The sequence below is a fragment of the Thamnophis sirtalis genome, unplaced genomic scaffold (assembly GCF_051295495.1).
Source record: "Thamnophis sirtalis isolate CommonGarterSnake01/CBP01778 unplaced genomic scaffold, rThaSir2_p1.2 scaffold_2, whole genome shotgun sequence".
NCBI classification, from domain to species: Eukaryota; Metazoa; Chordata; class Lepidosauria; order Squamata; family Natricidae; genus Thamnophis; species Thamnophis sirtalis.
The window spans coordinates 148,687,473-148,710,010 of record NW_028261382.1 but is presented as its reverse complement, the minus strand read 5'-3'; the positions used below and the strand labels follow the sequence as shown (position 1 = coordinate 148,710,010).

The 22,538-nt window shown below is 37.8% G+C and overlaps 1 protein-coding gene across 1 annotated transcript in view; it reads right to left on the bottom strand.

Annotated features, from left to right (window-relative positions):
* Nucleotides 1-978: 978 nt before the first annotated feature.
* The window catches only part of LOC148049226 (uncharacterized), a 43,219-nt gene continuing 21,659 nt past the window's right edge, over nucleotides 979-22,538 (bottom strand). The window contains exons 3-4 of the mRNA XM_087703867.1: nucleotides 7,494-7,600; nucleotides 979-3,650 (exon numbers count right to left, since the gene is read on the bottom strand). Coding sequence (XP_087559993.1) covers nucleotides 3,600-3,650; nucleotides 7,494-7,600 — 158 coding nt within the window. The 3' untranslated portion in view covers nucleotides 979-3,599. The remainder of the gene's footprint in view (nucleotides 3,651-7,493; nucleotides 7,601-22,538) is intronic.

Sequence of the window (22,538 nt, the reverse complement as noted above, 5' to 3'; positions counted from 1 at the left end):
GCTACTTCTTGGCAAAAGCAGCGTGTGTGCCAGCTGCCCCTGCATTAGTAATACAAAGTGACAACAATTAATAATCATTAATATTAAAATAATGCAAATTAGCTTCATTTGATACTATAAGGCAATGATGAACAAACACTTTTCTCTGGTATGCATGCACATGGGAACCTCTAGAGCATCTTAAAACTAATGTATGAATGCCAAACTGGGTGCTAAGATGAAAATTTGGAATGAAAGTTAATATAGGGGGCTGCATCACAAAAACTTTTGTGAAACACATTTGAATTGAACTTTTTATAGTATCACTAGTTATGACAAAAACTTCACTTGAGATCAGTGAATGTGAAGCAATGTGGTGGTAAACAAAGAAAGAGAAGAAATAGGATATTGGTTAAGAAGACAAAACCTAAAAGGACCAGAGAAACATGAGGCTTTCCTACTTTTTCCCTTTATTCTATCTTTTCCTGACTAAATTCTATGACTTGTTTCCTGAAAAACTACTTCCAAATTTTCTAGAATTGAAATATAAGTATGCAGATAAATCCTGGAGATACAGCATCTCCCACAGCGTTCCTTCCAGCTCTTGAAAGCGTCTATTGGGCATTTTCAGTATGTGGGGCAAGAAGGAAACTTCTGTGTTCCTTTCCATCTTACTTTATGATTTATAAATGAGGAAACAGCAGTATTATTTCTGCATAGCAAGAAGATAAAAATACAAAATGGTTGTCAGTCTTCTTATTCTGTAGGCAGCATGCCACCAGAAGTTTTGGATGGGAAATGTTGTAGATCTTGCTTATTGGCCATGCTCTTTGGGGCCGGTGGGAATCACATTCCAAACTATCTGAAGGGGTACCAGATTATCTCTATTTTTTTCTGCAAATAATTTTTCCAAATAGTAAATGTGGTGCATAATGCATTCAAGACTGTGTTGTCAGTTCTTCTTACTTTAATGTACATGTATCGTATATGTTTCTAACCTTTGCTTTAAAAATAATTGGGAATCTAATAGATACTGTCACCTTCTTGTAAAAAATCATAGGACATTTTTTGTCAATTCCTTTTTTTTTTATTGTTCAGACGTAATTGGAAGACATCCACTACCAATGTTTACAAAGGAGAATTTTGAAGAGATTTTTGTGTAGGAGAGTGAGTGTGGCTTTGTATTACCTCTCTCTTTAGTGATGATTTGCTTGAGGGGATTGGAGGCACACCTGAGAAAACTGCAAAAATGTCAAGGGATTAGATAAATCATGATAGATTTGCTTTATGAAGATATTTCTTACTCCTGGGATCTCATTTTTCACAACCACACACACACACAAAACCCTCTGTTGTTTGAAAAGGCTTTTTTCACCAAGCATCACTCCTTTTTTCAGGAGCAATTTTAGTCTGTGGTTGCCGAGCATTCTACCTTGTTTGCTATTCTATCGATAAATTACACAGATTTTCTTTCTCTCATTCCCTTTGCATAAACGGTGCAGCTGGGATACTTCTCCACTTGCTCCATTATGCATGCGCTCCAGAAGTGCTGCCTATGGCACATGTGTTGCACAGATGTCTGGGCTCTCAAGACACAAGGGGGCATGTACCTCAGCAACTCTAAGAACACAGGGAATAGGGAAGCCATCTTTCTTCCTTTCATTCCTAGGGAACAGCAGAAAACAGAGCAGTATCAAATTAAACAAAATGTAACATGCAGAGGAAAGAATGCTGGATCTTGCGGTTCAGACACTGACTGTCAAGTAGATAATGCTGGCAATGTTTCTGTCACAGAAAGGCATTTCTGTAAATAATATTAATTGTATCACCTCTTCAAAGCCATGTCAGCAAAGCACTCTGCTGGTGGAAGAAGAAACAGGGGGAGAAAAGGCCCTAAAATAAATTTATCTTCCTTTTTCTTTCTTTACTAGAGAATATGTAACAGTTGGCAGCGTAATACACTTTTTATTTTCATGAGTTATAGATGTGCATGGCCATCCCTGAAAAACCTGAAATAAAAACTGTATCACATTGCCAAGTCTATATATTATATTTATACCATACCAGAGGAGGCGTCTGCAAAGCAACTATGGACATAAACTTTTATTTTATCTATACTTCCTCATGTTATTAGTACAGTGTGAAAAATAATAGGATTTACTGAAGGCTATTTCTCTTGGTAGTATTATTGATACGATGTAACGCAATTGGAGATCAATAAATTATATATTGATCTTTCCATTGGATTGGATATTTGCGATGATTCCAAAGGGGAAGTTGCTTGTCAAATAAATTAGGAAAAGAGTTGAGTGAGTCCCATAAACAACAATTTTCATGTTTCATGTTCACTGTTATATACATAATAGGTTATGTATAATTATGGTTATGTATAATGTATAATGTATAATGTATAATTAAGGTTATGTATAATGTATATGGACAAATAAAAGAAATTGTTACCTCTCATTTTCCACTGTGTGCAAATGTATGTTATCCAAAATTATTAAAGATTCCATTTTTAACAAATGTGCATATTTAGGCAGGGCATTCCCACAAGAGGAAAGCCTTACTGAATGTAGCAAGATTTAAAAGGTAAAGATGGAGTTGGGTTGAACTTGACTCCTGCTGAGTACATGAATACAGCCATGAAATTTTCTTGGCATCAGTATGGAAGTGGTTTGCCCATTTTCTTTTTCCAGGATGTTTTTCAGCCTCTCAGCCATAGTTAGAGCTCTACTAGCCCTAAACATTTCCCATCCAACTACTAACTTTCAAGTCCAAACAAGAGCAGCCAGGTGCTGCCACCCACCTCCAGATGAATATGCACTGGAGTGTAACATGATAAATTAAGCCATGTTTGTGGTTAACAATCTTCTGCTTTCAGGATGCTTGTTCAGACTGAATCAGCCCTTTCTCCTTTGTGATTAGAATTGCTCTGCTTTTCTTCCTTTATCTCAGCTTTCTTTTATTAATTTCTTTCTTTCTTTGTGTCCTGCCTTCATTGTCTTTACAAATAACTCAAGGTGACAAATGCTTTGTGGCATAATCCCAAACCAGTTCCAATTGTCCTTCCAAGCATATTTATATTAAGAATGTTAACTTGAAAATCATACACACTTCCCAGTATCCTTACTGCTTAATTGTAAACAAATATGATTCTTTGAAGATTTGGACTACAGTGATGAGGTGGAGGGAAAGTTAAATTTCTCACCACTTTTGTTTGCTCAGATTTGCTCATCCCAATCCTGGAGAGTGCTAAAAATTTAATAATCTAGATACCATCAAGATGAACTCAAAAATTCCACTTATTAACTCTTGATTTATTGCTATATCTGGAAAAAGTAAGAGAATGTTAATCAATAAACTACTCATAACAACCTGTTACTAGCAACCCTATGCACTAAAAATCCCTGTGTACAGGATTTAAGCATTCATACAAGGAGAAAATAATGTAGGAGGCATTATACGCTGATTACATATCAAAGTTTTTGCACATTATAAACCAAGAGTGTAGGTAACAAAAATTCACAGCAGATTCCTTTTTCCAAGATTCCCTGTGTAAAGATATTTGTGAAAGTTTGCCACAGATCAGGTGCACCTTGAGACATTTGATAGTTAGTCTATCTACGAAATGTCAGCCTTAAACCAGGATTTTTTTCCTTGATGCAGATCTAGAAAAAAAAGAGAAGGAGAGTGTTGGATTTTTCTACCCAGAACCAGAATTATACTATTTGACCACCCTGTGTCTATCCTAAAGTACAAGATGTGGACTAGTATGAAGCATTCCATATGGGGAAGATTTATCAAGAAATTCACTTTTTGATCAATGAAGTGAGATATCTAGTTTGTATATCAGAATTGCTTCCCCTTAATTTGTCTTAATTTTCCTGTTACCAATAAAAGAAATACAATATGGATACATATGTAATTCCACATAAAATCTATAATTAGTCTAATTAAACTGATTATATAATACCTCCTTATATAAGCTCATGAATTTGCAGATGCTCTTAACTAATTCTAAGGGTGTATATTAGACAGAAATCAACTTTGATCTCCTCCTTAATTTTTGATAGCCCTTCCTTCCTTCCTTCCTTCCTTCTTTCCTTCCTTCCTTCCTTCCTTCCTTCCTTCCTTCCTTCCTTCCTTCCTTCCTTCCTTCCTTCCTTCCTTCCTTCCTTCCCAGTAATGTAAGATAATAGCTAATAAACCTAATTAAAATGTTTTGATGTTCCTTTAGTCTTTACTTATTAATTGATACAGAATATTAGCACAACATTCATTAGAATTATTAGCAGTTATTTATTGAATTTTTTTTCAAAATAGCTAATGAAGCCTGCGGTATAGAGGAAGGAAGGAAGGAAGGAAGGAAGGAAGGAAGGAAGGAAGGAAGCAAGGAAGGAAGGAAGGAAGCAAGCAAGCAAGCAAGCAAGCAAGCAAGCAAGCAAGCAAGCAAGCAAGCAAGCAAGCATTAGAATTATCCATAGGTTGAAAGTTTATATTTTATCATATAATAGGCATAGATCTGAATATCTTTTCATTTCCTTCAGCAATTCAACAACTGAGTCAGAATATCAACATTTAAAAAAAATATCAACTTCCTAAATCTGACTATAATAACCCATTTTGTCCAAAACAAAATGATTGCAATCATAATCTGTTGAATACAACATTTATTTAACAATTCTAAGTCAGATTCTATTAGTCATGTCAAATCAGCTGGGTGATGTTTGGGGTCAGCTTTTATTATAACTACAGAAAAATACACTTTTTTCTTTGATTATGATACTAAAACATCATATTATTTCAACTGACAGAGCAAGAACAAATGGCTATTTTTTATTATTATTCTTGTCCTTACAGCGGTGCCAAAATTAGTTTTTAAAAATTATCTTAAAGTTGCTTTCAATTCAGTATGGGTGTGCCTTTATAGCTAGAATATTACCCCATACTCTGGGCTCTTTATTACATCACACTAATCTAATTTAAATGCATTTTTACTGTACTTGGTTTAATGAATGTGGAATGTGTCACTATGAAATTGCACCATTAATTTGATAAATAGGACTTGAAGGTATAATTTTTTCCAGCATTGCAGACTAATGAAGCTAAAATACATATATAATAAGAAGTGTAAATAATAAATTATTCTGAGGAGCAAAAAAATTAATTAGATCTTACCACAAATTGCATCTCAATGTCAGTGGATTTGGGGGATTTCTTTAAAGACTACTGACTTTCAAACTAGTTGAAATACAACTGCAATCTGTGAAAAAGTTTTGTGCATGATTATTACCATAATGACACATCTTCAGGAATGTGCTTAAAAAGCTACCCCTTAAATTAAATCCTAGATCATTTACTTGGGAATTACATCTGGTTAGAATCCTCATTGATTTCATTGGAATTTATTCCTAAATAAATGTGTTTAGAATTTAACTTTGAATCCAAGTTCATAAAACTACGCAGAAGCAATCAAATTATATCCAGCTTAGTTCTCCTTGCACATTACCATCTATCTCTTGCCAAGTGTCCCATAGATCAACCTATGCACACTGAACCGTATTATGTCATAAGGAGCACAGTTACAAACTGAGGAAAAAGCCATTAGGTAGAAAAAGGGTTAATTTATCTTGACAAATTAAGAGATTATGAAATGAAGATGAAGATATTGTTAAACATGCCATCCTGGTGTCCTCTACAATAGCTGGATAAAATTGGGAACAAGGGCTTGGAGAATAGAGCCTTGACGCATGAGCCTTTTGTAACAAATTCACAGTATAAATGGAGTCTGAAATCAGATACCTTTTTATAAGATATCATAGTATATATCTTTGTTTTTGCCTCAAGCTCTATGTTTTGACTATAGCATATGATTTCACTTGGTTAATCAATCAGTTTGGTTGATTGTAATCCTTGAGCACATGGAGAAATAAATTATACCATTTCGAAAGAAATGAAATATAAATCAGAAAAAGGAAGTTGGAAAGGATGGAAGTAGTTAGTGTAGTATGAGCGCAATATTATCCATAGAAAGTACAGTCTTAGCTAGGAAACATTTCCTCCTCAATTGATTCCTGCAAGTGATCTGGTCAATCTGGGGGTCAACTAAAGGTTATCGTCTCTGTATTTTTTTAAAGCAAACCTTCATACTCCCAACCTTTTTGAAAACAATTAAGAACATGAGTGAATTAATTACATAGTATAATGCTTAGAATAATTCTTTTTTTCAGCAACTGGTCCAATAATTATAATTGAATCTGCCTTGTAGTTTCTTTCCAGTGTATAATTTCATGTGATGTCTTTTAGAATTTTGCAAGTGATGCTTTTATTCTGAAATACCCAGGATTGTTTATTTTTTACAGTATTATAAATTAGTTCTAAAAAATGCAGTCTCGCATTGATGGCCCTACCAGATCTACTCTCTTAATTTTAATTTAAGGTGGTTGTCTCCCTTCAGGAACTATTCTCCATCGATGTATTTTCAGAAGTAGGGACAAAAGGTAATTATGGAGTATGGATATTTCCTTGATTGGTCTTCTGTTCATTCAAATTCATTAAGTACTTCTCTTGTTATATTATAATTTGCTGTTGAATTTGGTAAATGACAAAATGACAGTACAATTTTGAATTTTAAATGCAGGGCTGAGAATGGAAAAAAGTACTTATACACAGCTTCCTAGGAAGAGGAAAATAGCAATAGCAGTAGACTTATATACTGCTTCATAGGCCTTTCAGGCCTCTCTAAGCGGTTTACAGAGAGTCAGCATATTGCCCCCAACAATCTGGGTCCTCATTTTACCCACCTCGGAAGGATGGAAGGCTGAGTCAACCCTGAGTCAAAAATAAAGCCTTATGTATAAATTCTTTGCAGAAGCAAGCACATCCCTAAATGAGATTTATGCTAGTGCATTACACACTGCAACTTTTGCTAGTGCGTGAAATGGGGAAGCAAAGTTAGTAAATGCAAGCTAATACATTTTGTCATTTAACTGCAAAAGTCTCAGCAGTGAAAGCTGGTAATTAAAGCAAGAGGGGGGAAAAAGAGAGACAAGCATGTGCACTTGTATAATTCAGCATATTGTGTCTAAAATCAATTACATTGGTCTACCTGATTTCCCTCCATGCCCTACAAACATTTCTTTGTTCCTGAAGCAATTCAGAAATGACAGCCCACCCAGAATAAAAACACTCAGGAACCGAACTTAACATGCAGAGTTTTACCTACCATTTCATCTGGCTGCAACTGAGCATTTATGAATAATCAGCCAGCCAAACTATTCTTTGACCATTCAGTTATTAGTGGAAGGACCATGGGAACAAAAATGTCATCTTTTAAAAAAATATATACTTTTATTTTCTTTTTCAAACCCACAATTTAAGATTTCGATTTTCTATTGCTTGACTTGCAGCCAAAACTCTGACGTGGCATCAGTTTGGTTGCCAGATAATGCATTAAGGCTTACCAAGAGGTAAACATAATAATCTTCATTAAATCTTTTCAATGAACCCACCTCCTGCTTCTTCAGGTGGAGAAAGCCTTTGAGAAGGAACAGTCGTAGATCTGTTTGGTGCCTTTTTCTTCTTCGCAGGAATCCAGTGAGGGAGAGATGAGTGACAGCTTTAAAAAATGGGGGGGGGGAGTTAGGTAAACATAAAAGGGGGCTGTCAGAGTTCCTTTTCTAATAGCAAAGTTTTTTCAGCAATAAATCACAATTCAGTCAATGCCATTAGTTTTGAGGCATTATATCCCTCATTAAAGTGCATAAACAATTATATTTACTGAAGGTAATGTACTGTGTAGTGTATTATAACGATGCTCATTAACATATGTAATCATCATTTGAATGGGCTTTACTACAATGTAAACTGATAATGGCATGATTACCCACTGGGTTATTAACTTTTCAGTCCTATGATAATAAAAGGTGAAGCAAGAAATGGAAAGCACATACACATTGGCCTCCGTGTGTGATTTATGGGCCTCTCCACTGAGCTATGAACACAGGTACCCATCATTTGGGGACTGGTTTTTTATTGCACATTGAACTTGACAGAATGATAAAGGTAATAGAGTAGCTTTGGGTGAACATTGGGAGAAAAAGAGTCCTATTTGTAAGGAAGGCACCACAGCAAACTGAAAGCCCCAGAAGGAAAACTTCTCTGCCTGTCTTTGCCTTGCTGGCTAGCTGTAGTTAGATATCTGTATAATTGCTGTCAGCCCTGGATTAGGAACATCGCCAATTCTTCCTCTTTCTTCCCAAGAAATCAGGCAACAAATGGAGAAAATAACAGAACTAGTCCAATATCTACCCCTTTGTCAGTAGGACATGTCCTACCTTATATATTAGCCTTCTGAAAATCAACTGTAATGTGATCTGGAGAGCTGACAAGGGCACAATGTGATTTGTTTATGACCTGAGTTTTGAGGGCAAACAAATTTGATTCCTGTCACTTAAAGATTTGATTCAAAGAAATCTTTTTGAAAGATTTTTTTCCTGTACTTATTTTCAGAAAAAAGAGTCAGAAGATTGACCAATGATACCTCTTCAGAGACAATGTAGTCATGTGGCCCCTGACCTTTATGTATGTGGGTCCTGGGAAGAACCCGTCAACACGGAACTCTCTTTTAAGGAAGAGATGATGAGAGGACCACAAGATAGTCTCTTATGGTTCAATAGAATATGAGTTTTTTTTTAATTTCCTTGCTTCATTTGCTTGCATGCCATCCATTCCCACAGGCTTTGATCAGCTAACCATATAAACATATTAAAATATGCTAGATATATATAAATATAAATAAATCAAAGAAATAAACACCAACAAATACAAATGTCATACACCCTGCAATCCAACCTTCAAATTCCTATGCAAAACAGCATAGTGAGATCTTCAAAAGTTTCCTGAAGGCCAGGAGATATGAGGTTATTCCAAAATTTTACTGAGAGAAAATTCCAAGGTATAAACATCTTATAGAGAATGAAATGACCCCTTCTGGGGAATCATTCCTCTTCACTAGTTTGGGTGAGATCCAGGCTGGACAGAGTAGATGACCGAAGTTTGGCCTTTTCTGGACAGGAATCAGACAAATGATCATGGACAACTTCTGGATGTCTTTGATCATTGGGTTTGTGAACATAGGAAAGGCCCTCTTTGTTAGCTGCCATCATTACTGGTAGAATTCAGCTGGTTTAGGTTAAGGCTAGTTTAGCAGAAAGAGGTACAATGCACAAAGATCAGTAGGCACAAAGAAAGTTGTTGATATGGAAAAAGTGGCATTTGAAAATTAACGCCCTCCTAGTCTTAAAAACAGAAAAGTTCAAGCTAGGAAGTATTAGCTTAACCCCTATTTGTTTGATACTGAGACCCTTAAACCTTCCCCAGTTTCAAAGAATGTAATATTATTTGATCCAGGAAAACATATTCAGAGACATTGAGTTTTGCTTCCAGTTGTATTCATAGGATCACTATGGAAAAATAACACCCCATTAGTACAAGAGAGAGCAAAGCTAAGGCCCATTAACTTTAAAGAATGTAAGAGCTAAGAAAGTGAGTGAAGCTCAAAGTAATATTAAGTTACTAGCACAGAAGAGACTGATAGGCATAGAGTTTAATAAGTGATAAAACTAATTAGCTGGTTACCCATGTCAAATTCAGAAAACACATCACAGTATTCAGCAGTATTCTCAATACATGCAGTGATGTATATTGCTACTAAAATTTCCAGAATCACAGAAAGGCACTGAATTTGTGCTACTTGCTTGCTATTTACTGCTTTGACATCGGCCCTAGCTCTGATGGGTGATTTTACTGATTTTGTATCAGATTTAAAGTGATGCATTGCACATACTCAAGGCATTTTAGAGATTACTCAGTTCAATAGGACAGAGTGTCAGTTAAAGTTGTTGTCCTAGATATCCAAGGAAGTTCCTATTATATTTTCCCCCCCTCCCCCAAGATGGTGGCGCGCTTAGACACTGTGGCTTTGAGCTCCTGGTGCCACAGTAGAGTTAGACAAAAACTAGTCTATACCCGCAGGGAGTTATTAAAGATTGGATCTTCTAGGCGACTAGATATTATCAGCAACTTCCAGCAGTCTCATAATATACTGAGTGACATAGTAAGACTGCCAGGCTCTCCATGAATTGTTGTGGGGCCTAGGAGGAGGCAAAGAGAGCGAAAGAAGAAGTGGGGATGCAGAGCTGGTTTGCTAGTTCAGTTATGGAAGCAGCCTCGCAGACCAGCATTACCAAGCATTTTTCTAACCAACTCTAGATCCTTTGTCCACAAAATTGATGAACTAGAGCTATGGATGGCAGCGAATAAGCTCATTCATGACTGCTGTGTGATGATCATCACAGAGACCTGGCTTCATCCACTTGTACCGGATGCGTCAGTGGCACTAACTAACCACACCACACACCGCTTTGACAGAAAAAGCAACTCTGGTAAAAGCAAAGGTGGAGGACTTTTTATTTATACACATAATAACTGGTATACTAACAGTAGAGTTGCTTATACTCACTGTTCTGTAGATGTGGAATTCTTAACTGTCATTTGTCGGCCATTTTATTTACCTAGAGAGATTCCTGTTATAGTTATCACTGCTGTCTATATTCCACCTGATGCAAATCTTAGCGCAGCGCTCTCTAAGTTACATGACACCATCGAGAGGCAGCAGCAAACTTACCCTGAGGGCACTTTTATCATGGCTGGGGATTTTAATCAAGCCAGTCTAAAGTCTGTTCTCCCTAAGTTTGTGCAGTATGTGCAGTGTACCATCAGAGGTAAGAATACTCTAGACCATATGTACTCAAACTTAAGACAGGCATGTAGAGCAATCCCCCTCTTCTATCTGGGTAAGTCTGACCACATCTCTCTGCTACTGTGCCCAAAGTATATTCCCCTTAGGAAAAGGATATGACCAGTCTTGGAAATCATCAAAATATGGCCAGAGGGAGCACTCTGCCAGTTGCAGGACTGCTTTGAGACTACCAAGTGGAGCAGTGACATGCAATGAGGTTCATTCATTTATTAAATTTATAGGCCGCCCAATCCCAGGGGACTCCGGGAGGCTTACAACGAAAGAAGAAAAAAAGAAAAACAAAATAAATAAAGAAATAATTAAAAATTCACAACACACATACACTCTGATCGGGGCTGGATCTTAACACTAAGGTCAACAGCCCCATGCCTGCTGGAACAGCCAGGTTTTAACGGCTTTCCTGAAGGCCATGAGAGTGGGTAAGGTCCGGACCTCTGGGGGTAGCTGATTCCACAGGGTTGAAGCAGCCACAGAGAAGGCCCTCCTCCGGGGGCCCGCCAGCCGACACTGTCCGGCTGACGGTATCCGAAGGAGGCCCACTCTGTGGGATCTTATCGGCCATAGGGAGGTTTATGGCTGGTGAGGCACTGACAAAGTGGTGAGTTTCAATTTTTTTTAGACTTGTGGACTTCAACTCCCAGAATTCTACAGCCAGGCATGCTCAGTTCCGATTTAAAGTGACAGCATTTGTTTTTCTCCTTTGCAAAAAAGTTTCTTTCATTCTTTTTCTTCTCCATCCTCCTCCTTCCTCCCTCTCTCCCTCTCTCCCCCCTCTCTCAAACAGACACATGCACACAGAGAAGTTGGATTGGACTATCTCTCCTACCCACTTCCCTCTCTCTCTCACTCTCTCTCAAACAAACACAAACACAGAAGTTGGATTGAATATATTTTCCAATGGCTTGAAAGCAGCTCCTCTGCCATCCCCCCCCCCCCCGTTGCAAATGCAGCCTGCTGTCTGGATGGGAAATGCCTGAAACACAATAAAGCCCACCCACCCGCTCACGACCTGCTCACAGGCTGGGGTGAGAGAAGAGGCAGAGAAGACGATCCGAGCCTTTGATTGTAGGCGGAGCCACGTTGCCTTTTCAAACTTGTAATCAGTGAAGCTGGGCTTATATAGTTTTATCCAGCTCTCTCTCTCTCTGTGTGTGTGCGTGTGTGTGCGTGTGTGTGTGTTTGAAAAGGCAATGTGACTCTGCCTGCAATCAAACTACACTTGGGGAGGGATCTACACTTGAGGATGAAGTTTGAATTCCTCCCCCTCCCTCCGACCCACACATACCTTTTCCAGTTGTTTCAGAGAGGATTTCAACTCTGCTCTTGCCTGTCATATGAAAAGAAAAAAAATGTAAAAGGAAAAAGGCAAGAGCTGAGGTCAGGCTGAGCTAGTTGCTGCCTGAGTCACTGTGGATGACTCTGCTTAACTGTTTAAAAAAGCCTCTAAAAAAGTGCCCTCTACAGGAGGAGGTAGGAGAACAACGTGCCTCACCTACGTCAGGAATTTTTAGGCTTTTAACCCTTGCTTAACTCTGCTCGAGTGATCATAAAACGCCTAAAGTCAGACTAGCTCAGCCTGACCTCAGCTCTTGCCTCAGCTCTTGCCTTTTTCCTTTTACATTTTTTTTCTTTTCATGATGACAGTGGTGAGGCTCTGCCTCCCCTGCCTCCCCTGACTACAGGTCCCTGAAGTGGAGTATATTTGAACATTTGGAGCTGCAAGAATTCACTGACACTGTACTCTCATACATTAAAATATGCACAGACAATGTAACAGTGAATAAGCGCATCAGAATTTACAGTATTCGTAAACCCTGGATGTCAGCAGAGGTACAATCACTTCTGAGAGCCCGAAAATCCACCTTCAAGGCAGGAAACTAAGACAAATACAGTGAAGCCAGGCAAACTTGAGAAGAGGCATTAAGGCGGCTAAACAGAAATACAAACAAAAGGTAGAGAAGCATCTGGAAGATAATAACTCAAGACAGGTGTGGCAGGGGCCACAACACCTAACCAACTATAAGGGAAATACGAAAAAAATAGTCAGTGCTAATGCCCTGCTAGTAGATGAACTAAATAGCTTCTTTACCTGCTTTGAGGTCAAAAGATCAGTCTCTGTGGCTCTAGCCCAAAGGCCCTCTGACCTCCAGCCACTCACCCTGGATGAACATCAAGTGAGAGCTGAGCTGAAGGCTGTAAATCCCAACAAAGCTGCAGGTCCAGATGGGGTGTTGGGGAAAGTGGTAAAAATCTGTGCTGACCTATTAACAGGGGTCCTGACAAGGATTTTTAACCTCTCCTTGCAACAGGCTAGAGTCCCATCATGCTTGAAAGCAGCCAAAATTATCCCAGTTCTGAAGAAAGCAGCCATAAAAAGCTTGAATGACTATAGACCCATTGCACTGACATCTATGGTGATGAAGTGCTTTGAGAGACTGGTCCTACAACACCTCAGGTCTTGTCTTCTGCCAAATTTTGATCAACACCAGTTTGCTTATAGAAGCAACAGGTCGACAGGGGACGGAAGATAGTCAGAGATAATTCTCACCCTGGTGAGTGTCTCTTTGCACTTCTACCATTAGGCAGAAGACATCAAAGTATAGCCAACCGAACAAACAGGTTTAAAGATAGTTTCTATCCTGTGAGACTTTTAAATAGAACCACAATTACTCCATGCACATGCTCGTTTTTTTCTTTTTCTTTCTTTTTTTGTTTCTGTTATAATTTTGCACCAATGAGGTTAAAACCAATTTCGTTGTATTTAAGTACAATGACAATAAAATTATACTTATACTTATTATTACATTCCACAGGGCTTATTCTGAACTACATAAATATCATAACTTTTTAACATTGTCTTTGTTTCATTCTACATATTTGCTTTCTAAACTCCTCAAAATGAGTGCATACAGTGGTGGGATTCAGCCAGTTCGCACTATTTTTGGAGAACGTGTTGTTAAGCTTCTTAGCAGTTTGGTGAATTGGTTGTAGGAAGCAATCATTAGGGCAGAAAACTGGTTGTTAAATTATTTGAATCCCACCACGGAGTACATATGTCAGCTGCAGGTGTAAGTGAGAAGTTCTACCACACAAGTAGAAGTCTGTTTGATGTTTGGTTTTAACTGATACATTACAACACAACCCAATTGTAAAGTGTGACCAAATTGGGCAGTTGAAGGCCATCACATAATTATTAATTTAAAAAGAGTTACTTCATACATGTCACTGTGATTTGATAATTCCTATTCTACAGCTCTTCTGAAAAAGCAGTTACCAAGATAGGCTGAATTACATGGTCCAGTGGACTGCTGAAGAGAGATACTAAATATATTTAATATTGAAACCAGTTTGATCTAGTGTGAAGGCATGAGGCTAGAAAATAGGAGAGTGGGAATTCTAGTCCCACTTCAAACATAAACGCTGACTGGGTGACTTTCACCCAGTCTCTCTCTCTCAGTCTTATCCACCTAACAGGTTTGTTATTGTTTTTGTGTGGATATAGGAGGAAGGAATATTTTTTATTTATTATAAAATTTATATTGCCACCTATTCACACATGGCGACTCAAGATGGCTTACTTTAGGTATGTTTGTCACCTTGGGTTATTTATAAGAATAACTTGCAGTTATTTAGGTTTTGCATAAGATACAAGAATAGCACAGAATCATTGTCATAGTCTGGGAAAAGACACAGCTGCTTTAAACAGTTGCAGACTAGTAAAATATGTGTTCTCATAGTCCAAAATACCTTTTTCTGAATTATTAAGTACTACATAGCTAATTATTTACTCCCCTACCCTTTCAGCTTCAAGGCTTTTATGGGGAAGAAAAACATTTTAAAAAATCTATTAGCCCAATATTGCAATTTAAAAAATCTTCAGTCAGCCTCTGAAAAGCTGATCCATCCTGTGTGCTTCTAACCCTCTAGAGAATTCCAAAATGCTTTGACTACAATTATGGCTGTTCATTAACTTATGGTCTAACAGAGATCTGGAATCAATTAAGAATTCTTTCTATAGAAGAATATAGGATGCAATACTTTGATCAAAAATGCAGAGCATATAAGCAATTGGATAAAACGTAAGTATCCATTTTTGCACTGAGGTAAATTATACTTTATCTTGCTACATTATCTGCATGCAGATACCCAGGTTTTGCATAGGACAGAAGTTGTTTCTGCTTAAATGGGGTATAATAATTCCCTCCAGCATTCCCTCCAATAGAATTAGAAGAGAAGAGGGACATATGCAGATCTGGTACATTTCCTAAAATCCTTACTGCAGAACTTCTTCATTATTTGTGCTAAAATTGTCACTGTCTTTAAGGAATATATTAATTCCAAGTCTAGAGACTCCTCAGTTGTGAAGTTGATAAAACGAAACAGTAGCTTTTCCCATCTGACATGCTTTGGAGCTAGGCTGAGAAAGTAAAAAGGAGGGGCAGGAGAAATTACAGAATGCTAAACTTCTATTGTAACATTGCCACAAAAACAGTAGATTTTCAGTCATAAGGAGCTTGAGGATGTATTTACCTTCATTTGTAAGTTTGATTTCATTTTAAGAATAAAAATGCTAATTAGGAACAGGAAATCTTTTTGTAGGTGAGAAACTGCATTCTTCCTTCTCTACTACTGTTCTTTTTATCTTCTTCCTCTTCCTCTTCTTAGGAATATTGGGTTAAATCAACATATGGTCCAACTCTTTTAGAGAAATGGCATAACAAGGATTTTCCCCTCTACAGAAACTAGGAAATGTAGATGCTATTTTTCTTCACTACTAAACTTTTAAACTCATCAGCAATGGAGAATTCTTACTCAGTAATTTAAATTTAAAAAATACATAATTTTTAACATGTATAAACAAAAGACAACAATGGTCACAGAAAGTTAAAAACATCTACTTTGCACAAGCTATTCTGCAGGCCCAACATTTTTATTTTATTTATTTATTAGATTTATATAGCCTTTTCCCCCCAGGAAAAAAGGTTAGTATACATATTACTTCTGAAAGCTTATTCTCACAACTACAAGATCATATCCTGTACTGAAAGGTAATAACTGACTCAACTTCACTCATTGAGCTTTCATTTCTGAAGATGGACTTGATCCAACATTTTAAGCATATCAGCTCTCTTTTGATATAACTTTAATTGAGGTGAAAATGTACAAACTTTGCTTAAACTTGATTCCACCTGATATTATGTGGAAAACTGTAACCAAAACAGATTGAAAAACAGATTTTAAAGTGCTTAAATGATGACAAGTGGTTGAATGCTTAATTGTAACTTTGTTTGAGCATCACATTCCTATTTGACCATTCAACAGTTGTCAAAATTCACAATAAGAACATGTTCTCAGAAGATACCAGAAGAAGAAGTAATGTCTTCCTCAAAGGAATTCTTGTACTGCACTTTATAGACAGAAATTGCTAAGTTTTCCTCCCACTTCATAATCATAACAACCAGCCAGGCAGTGAAGCCAATACAAGATCTAACAACTCTGGGAGTCAGATGAAATAGCAAAAGACTACAAGTAGAAAAAACATATATAGTAGTACAATCAGGCTGTGTCCAGGTAGTCCTTTCTAGGATATGAGGCAAGACTTCTGGCAGCTGGTCAGAGTAAAGATGTTATTTCCAATTGGCCAGCTTTAGAGCCTAGGCTAGAAATCACCACCCTAAAGGAGCTGAGTTACACAGCTGCTCTATTTTCTTTGAGGATGTGTCCCTCATAAATTCCATCAAAAGTAAACCAACTAAAGCTCTGCTCTACATGTATCCAGTGGTGATCTTAATATTTTATCAAAGTACAGCATTTAGTTCTTTCTTTCTTTGTTGGAGCTATATGCCATCTGAAAAGAACATATACATAGCACTCCCTCTCTCAATTTAGCAACCCCATCCTCAGTTTATCCACATAACACCAATCCAGAGGTGGGTTGCTACCAGTTCGGACCAGTTCAGATGAACCAGTTGTGATTTGCATGCACCAAATCGGCAGTAATGCCAGGAGCAACCCACCCCTGCACCAAACCCTTGTGATAGATTAGAACAGGGGTGTTCAACCTTGGCTTGAATACTTCAGCACCCAGAATTTCCCAGTCAGTATAGCTGACTGGGGAATTCTGGGAGTTGAAGTCAACAAATTTTAAAGTAGCCAGGACTGTATACCCCTGCGTTAGAATAATAAATAGGCCAAAATTAACTACAAAACCTCATCTCCTAAGGGAGCAATTCAATCTTGGCCACCCCAGGCCTATCTTTAATCATAAAATCATGTTAGTTTTCCAACAAAAAACACGTTAAAAAAAACAGACTCAGGCTTTGGAAATGGAAGCTAGGTACCAAAGAAAAGAGAGTGCTTATTGTAAATTATTAGGAATAGTCCCACAGATTTAGCAAACCCTGACTTGAGTTGGCTCCTACCTTAGAGCAACTACTTTTAACTTAATTATTGGAGTCCATGTAGCTCTCTTTAATTCAGTCAATGAAGGGGAAACAAAAATATTTCTGCTTGATTGTATTCCCCCATGTCATCATTCCTGTCCCCAATAGGTTTTTTTAAGCAATTAGTTCAGCTGCTTTGTCCAAAATAAAAAAGAATTCTTAAGGTGCCAGAGCAATATCCAGGGAAAACATAAGGCATATGTTTGTAACTGATCCCCAAATATTTTAAGCTTTACAATATATGAGTGGGGAAACACAAAGGCACACACATTCAACAATGCATACCTCCAAGCAAAATTGTGTGAGGGAGTTTCACAGCTCTGGAAAGTTGGTCATTTATAGCCTGCTGCTGTCTATAAACACTGTTACTAATTATGCTAAGCAGGGATGAGCCTGATAAAATTAATTATGAATATTAATAAACATGTTACTAAAATAAATTTGGAAACATATTATGGAAATGCCTTCAAATTATAATATTTGAATGTTGCACCTAAATTGCCCAGACAGCTGTGAATACAGGTAACTTGCCCACTGGCATAGACTGAATGTTTTGCCAGCCCATGGATTTCTGCTAGCCATAGGAATGTTTTCATGTTGTTTGCTCTCTTTGCATATACAATAACCCTAACTGAATTTCCAAATGACACATAATGCACAGAATGGATTTTAAAAAATAACAAGGCAACATCTTGATATTGCCGTGCCTCTTGACAGTTGTTCATCTTGTTTTTCAAAGTTTCAAGGCAAACTTAAGAGCTCTGCTTGAAAGGTACAGTGGGCTTGGTATAATTACCACAGCTGCCACAGATGGCTCATTTTAACAAGAGACCCTAGGTAAACCTACTTGTTTAGCCTGCAGCATAAACAGAAAAAATTTCCTCTTAAACAAGTGGATTTGGGTTCTGCTGAGATGAAGCTCAAATCTGCTTGCTAAGTTGAGTCGTTAAAAGGATTCAAAGGCTGTTGAAGAAAAATGGGTCAGTTCAAAGTTCAAATTCTAAAATGCGCATTTGGGTCCCCAGGATTAGAAAGTGTTTAAGAAATCAGAGCTTATTTTGATTGCAAACTAACCAATTTCGCTGATCTTATTATGCAATGGTCACTCCTCGTATCCTAAAACTAAGAAAGAGGGAAGATTTTGCAGGTCACTTTTGTGGTGGTGTCTAAAATACAAGGTTTGCAAACCAGTCACATCAACCTTTACTGATATTTATTGAAGATGTGGGAAGTTATCATCCAGCCCTCTCCCAGAAAAATGAAATATCCTAGGAAATATTGAAAAGGCAGAATATTTCTCTGGATATGAAAAGAAACATGTTTTAAAAGACAGAATAGTTGCCTGTAGCTTCCTGCCCATCCCCACTTTGTCAATGGGCCATTGAGAAGGCCAGGCTAGTCCACTTTACATAATAAACACTTCTCCACTGCAGCCCCAGGGGGGATGGGAGTAAAGGCATGATAATGTTGGAACTTTACTCAACTCTCCACATGGCATCTGAGAACTCATCCATACCTGGATTCAAAACACAGCCTAGAGCCCCATGGGAGTCTGACAAACAATCAGAATACATTTCTTACACAGGAACAGGAAACAATGAGGTGGGACTAAACAGGTTATAAAAAGCCTAGCAAGCCCCTCTTTCAGCCCTTCACTTCTTCTCCACCAACATTGAAGCATGTGATCACCTTTTCTGTTCAGGGTTCAAACCATATGGCCCTGTCCAACAATAAACCATCTTTCCAAGCAGCCTCCATGTCTCCAGTGTCTTCTTCCCCACTTGGAGCCGAACCCAGAAGGACATTTCTTTCATCAAAGAGAAAGGAACAACCAAAGAGAGAAATATAAGAGAAAACTGTTGTCATAAAACGTATTATTTATATTACTAATATATTTTCTATGATAAATATTCAACAATATTTTCATTATTTTCCCTCTTATAGTCTATTAAAAGCACTGATTTCTCCTTGATATTCACTCAAAAATCTCTATTTCAAGCTTTCCAATTTGTATATAATTGATATTAGCAGAAATGTACTACAAGGTTGGATCTGGGTGCAATTCATAGAGTACAGCAGATCAAATTTAGTCACAGAAAAATTAAGTCACATGGTTTTCAAATGCTTATTTGACATTTGCTTTGCCTAATGATAAGGGTAATTATCTAGGCTCTGTGATCCAACAGAGTCTGATCAATATTTCTTGGGGATTCTTTAGCTAAGATTCTTGTTTTTAGCAGTGGGTTAGTCTGTGGCTGCTCGAATTGTATGATACCAGGATCTGAATGATTTTGGCCTTAGGGGTGCATAAAGAGTTTTCCTAGAGAAATATTTTATCTTATCCTTGCCATCCTTATTCCAAAGTTTCACAGGATAGTTTAGTCAGTTATACCTCATTTGTATGTTCCCTGCCACCTTTTCTGTTTCTTACTTTATGTTAAGGATAAAATGAAAGAATAATCTATTTCTTGACTCATACTGTTAACTCTCCATCTGTGGTTATAAAAATATCTGTTTAAAAGGAAATGATAAGGAAATAGTTTTAAGAGTACTATTCGATTACAACTAGTCCATGACGTTGTAATTGCTGTGTTGTGTAATTTTCATGTTTTCTTGTGAGTCATGTATATTCTCTGTTTTAATAATTTCCATTGATTTTTAGGTACACATTATAACAATTGAAAATCAAACTTATTATTTCATCCTGAACTATTCAGAAAGAAGACATATTACTAAAAAGAAAACAAACAATAAAAACTAAAAAGAAAGGTAAAGGGAGAAAGCTTAAAACAAAACAACCATACAAAAATATATTTAAGCAGAAAATTACAATACCACAATACCTAATTTTCTATAATAGTAAAAAGTAAATTGAACTAGATGGGACAAAATCTTATTATGCAGTCTTGTTTCTCTGCCAATAAAGAGTCAGTTCAAAGACTAAAAGTTGGTATCTTAAGCCAACTTTTTGAGTCTGCTACACATAATTCTTTCCAAGAACACATAATCAGCTTTTCTGCAAAATATTCATATCCAAATCTCTGTATCTCTAAAATGTTCTTAATTTTATATATTTTTAAATTTAGTTTATGCTGCCAGTAACATTTTTAAAGATTTTGTAATGTTTTATATTTATTTGATACAGTGAAGAAAACGTAAAATGAAAATACAAATAACCTTATTTAATCAAATTATCTAACAACTTCAAATGGGATAGTAGACTTTTATTATATCTTGACTCTGCATAACTAATATATTTAAACCACATGAGGCAAAAACTTCTGCATTACCATGATATTGATGTCTAATTGAATCCAGTCACCTTGCTGCTATTTATCCTCTCTTTCTTTAACTCTGTTTCGTTAATTCTCTAACCCTTTGCTGCTTGCAGTCTTCTCCAAAGAGCTAGGTCTTTATATAATCTGCCCGAAAGTGTTGTTGAAAGAAATGTCCTTCTGGGTTCGACTCCAAGTGGGGAAAAAGACACTGGAGACATGCAGGCTGCTTGGAAAGATGGTTTTAATGGTGGACAGGACCTCATGGCTTGAGTCCTGAAAAGAAAAGGTGACCACATGCTTCAATGTTGGTGGAGAAAAAGAGAAGGGGAAGAAGAGAAGCTGAGGTGCTGAGTCCCTGGTTTTATGCCCTCTCTGGCCTTTGATCTTGAGCTTGTATTCTGATTGGTTATCAGACTCCCATGGAGCCATGCAGGGGCAACTCTCTAGGCTGCGTTTTGAATCCAGGTTTGGTTGAGTTCTCAGATGCCATGTGAGGAGTTGGGTAAAGGGCCAATATTATCATGCCTTAATCCCATCCCCCTGGAGCTTTATTATGTAAAGGGACTGGCTTGGCCTTCTTAATGGCTCATTGACAAAGTGGGTGGGGCAGGAAGCTACAGGGAGCTATTCTCTCTTAAAATGTGTTTCTTCCTTTTCACATCCAGAGAAATATAATATTCTGCCTTTTCAATATTTCCCAGGATATTTCATTTTTCTGGGAGTGGGCTGGGTGATAACTTCCTACAGCATGATAATTTGAACCTGGGTATTTGTGCTTCCAATGACAACTCTGGATTGATTGTTCCATGAACCATTTGTTTCTTTCCTTGGATGATGTTTTAATGTAGCTGCATAAAACCTCTGTAGATTTTAAACATAATTTGATTTACTTATATATGCTTATTAGAATATTTAACTCAAGCATTTTTGCTTAGGCTGATGATCTTGATGAATTACATCTTCTGAAGTTGTATAGTTGTTGGAAGCTTTGAAGGAATCAATGGACACTCCTAAGTTGGCAGAACTACTTTCATAAGAAATTATAGAAGTTTATAAAATTGATGCTAAATATTTATGCAAACTTTCAGTAATGAGCTTGTGTGTTCTGTTATGTGAATTAGTGGAAGGTAGAAAGATTGTGAAATTAATTTATTTTGATTTTAGAACATTTATAAAACATAGCATTCCATTTCATGTAAACTGAAAAGTTCATAGAATATTTAATGAAGGTTAGATGAAATTGCCTTACTGTTAGAAGTACAGTCCAGAATAAGGTGACCAGATGTCCCACTTTACGCGGGACAGTCCCGATTTTTAAAAATTTGTCCGGAGTCCCACGGCGTGTTCAAAAAGTCCCAATTTTCCAGTGCTCGGTCCCGGGCCAAGCGGCTCAGCCGTCGGAAGTTGGGTTTTTTTGTTTTGCCCGCTTCTCTTGGGCGCCGCTCTCCCTGCAGCCATGCCGTGCAAGCCGCCGTCAGCAACCTGGTCTGGGTGAGCCGAGGGGAGGCGGGCGGGGATCCGGTTGGGAGAGGCTGGCGATGGGGGTGGCTTTTAAAAGGGTTGGGGGGCATTGGAGGAAGGCAATCGGGGGAAGGTTGCTTTGCAACCGCCAGCGAAGTCCCATCTAAATTTCTTGGTTCGCCCTCCCCGGCCCGGAGCAGACCGTTCTCGGGAAAGCCGGGTTCTTCCTCCCTCCCTCCCTACCTTCTCTTCCCTTCCTCCCTTTCACCTCCCTCCCCTCTTTCCTTCCCTCCCGTCTTTCCTTCCTTCCTTCCTTCCTTCCTTCTCCTCCCCTCCCTCCAGTCCAGAGGAGAAGCAGCTGCTTCTGGAATTTCTTGAGAAGTTTCCTTGCCTGCTTTTCTCCTTCTCAAATGCCTTCCAATGACTGGCCAAGCTCTCCTCCCTGGAGTCTCTTTCTTCTGCCTGGGAATGGAATGGGGGGGTGTTATTGATTAAAACTTTTGCCACGCTTTGCTATGGCTGAGGTGAAGCCGCCAATCTCCCACCAGCACC